Source organism: Ursus arctos, unplaced genomic scaffold (assembly GCF_023065955.2).
Source record: "Ursus arctos isolate Adak ecotype North America unplaced genomic scaffold, UrsArc2.0 scaffold_18, whole genome shotgun sequence".
Taxonomy (NCBI): Eukaryota; Metazoa; Chordata; class Mammalia; order Carnivora; family Ursidae; genus Ursus; species Ursus arctos.
This window is the reverse complement of record NW_026622852.1, coordinates 17,283,335-17,290,050: the sequence shown is the minus strand read 5'-3', so window position 1 is coordinate 17,290,050 and position 6,716 is coordinate 17,283,335. Positions and strand designations below refer to the sequence as shown.

The 6,716-nt window shown below is 38.1% G+C and overlaps 1 protein-coding gene across 2 annotated transcripts; it reads left to right on the top strand.

The window, feature by feature from the left end:
- The first annotated feature begins 1,160 nt into the window (after positions 1–1,160).
- Positions 1,161–3,618, top strand: IZUMO3 (IZUMO family member 3). Of its 2 annotated transcripts, XM_026505990.1 has the most exons (7): positions 1,161–1,392; positions 1,531–1,605; positions 1,754–1,843; positions 2,058–2,075; positions 2,538–2,618; positions 3,057–3,147; positions 3,483–3,618. In XM_026505990.1, the coding sequence occupies exons 1-7, from the start codon at positions 1,161–1,163 to the stop codon at positions 3,616–3,618; spliced, it is 723 nt and encodes a 240-aa protein (XP_026361775.1). The 2 variants fall into 2 exon arrangements, with proteins under 2 accessions (XP_026361775.1, XP_026361776.1); XM_026505991.1 differs by lacking the exon at positions 2,058–2,075.
- Positions 3,619–6,716: the final 3,098 nt, after the last annotated feature.

Sequence of the window (6,716 nt, the reverse complement as noted above, 5' to 3'; positions counted from 1 at the left end):
GCTGTGCCATCAGGACTTGCAATAATCTATCAGAAGTGTTTAGCACATCCCATATCTGGCACATGGCAGGCATATAATTAGTAGTAGTTCTTCGTACTTCCCTCACAACTTTTCACTGCCTAACTTTCCCATACATAAGCTCTCAATTCTACCACTAACCTTTTAAGTTCCCAGAGTTCCCTGGTTTCCAGGAGGTCACAGACATACAAGCAATATAGCAGAGAAGAGGTTAGTGGTGCCCTGAGAAGTCTGTAAAGCAACCTTAATTTCTTCAAATGACAAAGAACATTCTTATTCAAAGAGCCCTAAAGCTGAACTGTTTATCTGGGCTCCTTCCATGATGGCCTGAGACAGCAGCGCATGGCAATTGTGCTTGTTTTCTAACATGCCTCACATCTCATCCTTAGTACTTGTCAGATGCACCCACTAATGAACCTTGGGTGTTACTGGAGTCTCGCTTATCATCATATATTCCTCAATGGTTGTTTCTGGTCTCCGTGCTCCAGACTCTTTATAAAAAGAATGATCTAAGAAGATTATATAGCACGGCTGGGAAATCATCCTATGAAGATAGCCTAAATTTCTAAGAAGTTATCAATTACATCAAAATTATCAATGATATGAATTACATCTAGACACCCATGGGTAATTTTCAAGCATACTTCTACCATTAGGGACTGGAACTACAAGCAACTCAATATTCCAGGCTTTGTCACCTCCTCTACAGAAGCAGAATTTTGGCTAAGCAGTCTCTAAGGTCCTATGAGATCTCTTTCTTGAGACACTACTCCTATGGTCAGGAGGGACGTGAGAATTTATTGAAGACCTAAGTAAAGGAGAAACCTGAAGAAAACCTTTTTCTGAGATATGTCTCTGCATGGAACTTTGCTTGTGTGAGCTCAAGATTTCTCTCTCGCTCTGTGTTCTGCACTCAGAACTCAAGTATCTGCTTCCCAACTGGCAGTTCCCTCTCTCTAGATGAAGGATAAAAGTCAGAAAACAACTGAAGATCCTTAGGGAAATGAGATTGCCTAGAAGTGGGATGGAAATGGAGGGGAAGGTGAAAGATTATCCAGGACAAAGCTCTTATTCCTGGATTTTTGAAAAAAAGGGAACTAGGTGAACTAGTTGCCAGGACAACCGGCTGTTGAGGCAAGGAAATGGGAGACCTATGGTTGCTCCTGCTCCTGCCCCTGTCCCTGGCAGACTTCCATGGGGTCAAAGGCTGCCTGGAATGTGACCCCAAATTCACAGAAGATATTAGGTCCTTGCTGGCAAAGCTGATTCCCTCAGAAGTCCCCGGCCGAGTTCATCTGCTTGAACGGCAGATTAAGGAGATGATCCGTTTAAGCTTCAAGGTCTCCCACAGGGACAAGATGCTTCGGGTGTTGGGTGAGGGAAGTTTGAGTCCCTGAGAGTTTTGTGGGTTAAAGGGAGAAGGGGAGGCAGGGAAGAGTGCACCTGGGTCCACATAATTTCCTCCACAGATGTAATTATTCCCCTACATGTACCTTTACTCCTCCTCTCTAGCTGTTCATAAGGTTATCAAGTTGAGAATATGGCTGAAGAATGAACTTTATAAACTGGGCAATGAAACATGGAAAGGTGAGATACTGTTTCAATGTTAAAAGATTGTATTGCCCAAGCAAATATAAGGAAAATTCCCTTGGAAAAACAAGGAAAAACAATTAGGATTAAATTCTGAAGGGAAAGGCTACCCCTAGTTTCTGATGTCCCTTCCACCCCCCCTTAGGTGCCTTTATCCTTCAAGGCAAGCTTCTCGATGTCCGCCAAAACCTGGAATCCAAACTGAAAGAGATATTAAAGAACTTCTCTGAAGTTGGTAATAAAAGATGTCTATCTAACAACACTGAAATTATGTGAAAGGAATTGGAAATGAGGGTGAGAGGAGGAAGGTGGTTTCATATTACAGTTATTTAGAATGGATGGAGGGGTGGCTGGAACTCCATGGCTAACCAAATGAAGACTATTGGGTATAACTATGGCAAACTCTAAGTTGATTATAGGCTCATTAGAAATTTCTGATTCTCTTTTAGCTTGTTCTGAAGATTGTGGTAAGTACAGTACATGGGACACCGTAAGAATTCAATCCATATTTTCCCATCTCATTTGTTCTATAGGGCCATATCTCTCCCACCTATCACACTGAGAACACAATTCCTAGAGTTTGCATTATGGGGGTGGGAATTTCAATCAGACTTGACAGCAAAATGTATCTCATGAAATCTCAAACACACAGAGTTTAGAGGTGCTTAGAGGCCTTCTAAAGTATAGTTTATAACCCATAGGACCAATATACACTGAGGCATCATTTTCCCCCTTCTTCCCCAGAGATCTGACTTAAGTTATAGAAGGTTTTGACCCACCAAGAAATTTGATTGCTAGGGGAAGAAGAAATTCACAGCAATGTAACATTAAGAGTCCTGAAAATGCCTGAGATCTAATCCATACTTGATGCCTGAGCTAAGAAAACTCCATGCATGGCCCCCTTCTGTTATTTTTCTTCTCTTTATCAGTCGTGACTGAAGGTCCTATCCTGGATTGTTGGACCTGTCTTCGCATCACCTCCCGATGCTTCAGAGGAGAGTATTGTGGAGGTAACAAAGTTTGTGTGTAGTATGGCATTTGGAAGGGCCAGGGATCAAGGTACTGAGCTGTCCATTCATTTATTCTACAAATATTTGGTGAGCACCTTCTATGCAGATCATGTTAATGTCACAAATCAAAGCAATGATTTAATTGGGCAAAATTTATATTGAAATGAATTACTGGGCACTGGATCAACTAAAGGGCTGGGAAATAAAAAGCCTGGACTAAAGGTGGAGAAATCAGGCTAGGGGCAGTAGGGGCAAACATTTTGTAGAGCCTAGGGCTCTAAGAGTAATAAAGATCAGAATAACTAGAAAACAGTGATGGAAGTGGTGAACAGAGCACATTATCTGATGTTAAAAAGAGTCATCTACTATGGATCAAGTTTCAAGTTAGTATTTTTCCTCCCCCAAACTCACTTTCTGTTTTGCTCTTTCTCCCTCCAGAAGAGGATTCAAAGAAGGTTGAGAGTCGAGAGATTGCATTATTTCTGATATTGCTAACAGAAGTTGTGATGTTGGGAAGTGCTTTGTTACTGTGAGTTTTCCTCCCTCCACACACACACTGGGTCAAGCATTCCTTTGCCAAAGAGACTGTCCAACCGCCCCCCCCCCCCCCAGCCACCTTCCAATGGCGATAAGCGGAAAGAAGTCATTTCAAAGTTTGGGATACAATACTGACGGGAATGAAATGGATGGAAGTTTATGGGATAAAAGTTGAACCACAGGAAATGGAGGATGTTCAGTTGAGTATGAGGAAAACTCCTGGAGCAGTATCCAGAAAAGGAAGGGAAAAAAACATGATTATGTAATTGTCTTTAAGAGTTGGCCTACTAATACTGAAGTCGGGATTATGTTGTTTCTCTACTCTAGATTCCATATTTGCGTGTCTCATCGGAGGAAAATGAAGGCGATACGAAAGTCATTAAAGAAATATTTGGAGAAGAAACTTGAAGAATTAATGGAGAGGACAGATGAGAAGGAGAAGCATGATTTTGAAATCAGATAATACATGGACACAGACAGAAGGTCTTTCACAATTCTCTTAAGTGTTGACTCAGAACAGAAAACTCGGAATTAAGCTGTTTTGTGGTCATAAAGTTGTAGTATTTTAAAACTGAAAGAGTTTCTCTAGTAAAGATCCTTATGCCATCTTGAGGCAATAGAAGCAATAAAAGGGCAAACGATATACCCAGAGCTGTACAGAATGGAATGCTGGTATGTTGCAATGTACATTAAGATGATACACTGCACAATAATAAAAAATGCATGGTTGGTAACTCTCATCAATGGCTGTAATTAGAATATTTCAATTTCTGAGGCTGCTTCTTATTTCTATATTTTTATTTTGTTAGTTTCCATATTTATCATTTGGTTCAATGTGGACAAATTCTTTGATAATACGTCACATTTAATCTTCATCATGCTATCTCACACACACATCCAAAATATTAGTTCTGAGTAGTTGAGAATTGCCCCATATTCCTCTAAATCTATGTTCCATGACTGAATTTGATATTAATTTCTATTTCTTCGAGTTGTTTCTATTGACTACTTCCTATATAGCTGGCAGCCTATTAAGTGCTTTATATCTATATCTAACTGAATTCTCACAATAACCTCAAGACTTGGGTAAACTGGATACTTTTAATACAAGTACAAATTACCAAAATTTGACATAGGAAGAAAAAAATAACCCACAATTGCCAATATTCTTCAAAGAAATTTAAATGGTATGAGCGCTATTGAAAAAACAGCCATACTTAAGGAAAAGCCTAGAATGAAATACATCATGTTGACTTTGATGTTTACCTGGAATGTGAAACTATGATCTCTTTCCAGATTAAGTGTCTGGTTGTATCCTTTACTAAAGTAGGAAATACAGGAGAACAAGTAAGTTTGATGGAAAAGGCCTAAGTTCAGTTTTGAAAATAATAAGTATTGATTTTGTTGCATTATCAAAAACAGATATTCATTGACTGTTTGGATTTACATTTAAGAATATAGCAAGAAGATCAAAGCTACTGAAATGTATTTCAAAGCACTTGAACAAACCGAGTAGTGACCCTGAAAATATGACTGAGATCATCCAGGTAGAAGGTAGAGAAAAAGTGATGAAGACCAAGGATAGACTACTATAAATCTTCCCATGATGGTAAAATTTAAATATAACTGTTCTATATAGTCTTACTCCTTTGAAAGACTTTGAGGTGCTGATGTTGTGTTCCCATCAACTTTGGACTACTGTTTTTCAAATGTATGATTCTTCTACCTGCAGAATTTACTGTAATTACTTTATGATATAAATCCCAAGCCTGGTCTTTATCATTTCCAGAATCGCCAGTATGAGGAGGGGCTGGTTGTTTTGTGTTTTTGTGTGTTTGTAATACAATAAAATGAAGATGATCTAATTAAACTATGTGTTCATCTACTAGGAAAGGTCTTGTGGTACTTCTGTTTTCAAATGTAAACATGATACAAAATTAATTGCTTACAATCCTAATTTAAGCTTGAGCTAACAGTTAACATTTATAAAAAGGATACGTAAAACCATTTTTCGACAAGCAAACACTCAACCAAAAATTCACTTATAGCAATAGTGAAACAGTACAAATCATTTCATTACTGGAACAATCATATTTTTAGAGCTAAAATATACTCCAATGTCCTGATGTTAACACTGCATAAAGTTTAACTCTAATATTTCTGTACGATATATAAGTCATTAGAGTAACGTATTTCTCTGATAGTCTGAGACCCTGGCACAGATGGTGTAATTTTTTGTAACCCTATCATTCTTGGGGCTACTTTATTAAGAATCAGTGTTTTCCAAAGGGGGGGGGGGAGGAAGGACAGAGGTGAGGTTTCACCTCTCTTTCACTAAATGAAAACTTAATAATTCATTTTATGTGGAGATAACATTAAAAGGTACAAGCCAATCCAGTTAAGGTACTCAAAACATACATTATTAGAACACAAAAAAATAAAAGCTAATAACAGGATAAAACAATAGCTGGGTTCATACTGGAAGCTTCTTAATTTCCAATTATTGATAGTCTTTCCAACTTTACTCCTTCACATTCTCACTAAAAGGGAGGTTGTACCTTCTTTCATCTCAGGCAAATGCATTCTTTTGTGATTTATATTTCCTGAGCTGCAGCTTCTTCTAGAATGTTCCTTCATTATTTATCTCCCATCACTTATCTCCCTCTGCTTCAATACTAGATCTTTTCTGTCAGTGTCTATTAATATAAATTAAGGCCTCTTTTCTTTATCCTTTATCCACTTTTACCTACCACCCCAAGTCGCCATGCCAAATTTCTTAAAAGAACATTCTACATCTTATAACTATTTTTTCATTTCTATTCTTCCCTCAAGTCATTGCAGTCTGCATTCTGCTCCTCACCACCATATGGAAATTGCTCTAAGGCTGTCAGTGATCTCTTAATTGTTATATTCCAAGAGTTCTCTATTCTTCAAGTTACTTGTCAGTTCTAAGACTTGTCAGAGTGTTAATGGTTTCTTTCTTAAAGCACACCTCTTACACAAGGCAGGTTTTGTTCTTATGTTTGCTCCTATTTTCAGTGTTTTGATCTTATTTTTTAAACCATGTTTTAGTCACTTTAGGGAGGCTCTTCTTCCTCATTTGCCTACTTATTTAGACACTGAGCGCCAGAGAATCTACTTCAAATCTTTTCTTTCTTATACCTGATGGAATCTCACACAGTCGAGTGATTTCAACTATCATCTAATAATTACATCTCCAAATGCTTAGGCTTTTATTTGCACCCCCTTCCCAAGGCCTCAACCTCTGTTTCTGAATACATACTGGATATATCCATCTAGACATAAAATAATAGCTCTAAACTCAGCATGCCTAAAACTGAAGAAAATACGTGTAGAATGCAGACTATGTGCAAGGCAATTCACTAAGCATTTTCATAATTATCTTCCCATAAATCCCACAAAATTGTCAGCCATTTTTGTATAGACATAGAAAAGGGAGGCTAGGCAAGTTTAAGTAACTTCTTCCAACTGGTTACTTGGTAAGTGGTAGAGCCAGGATTCAAACCCCAAATCTTAAGCTAGCAATGGCTCTATGGATAC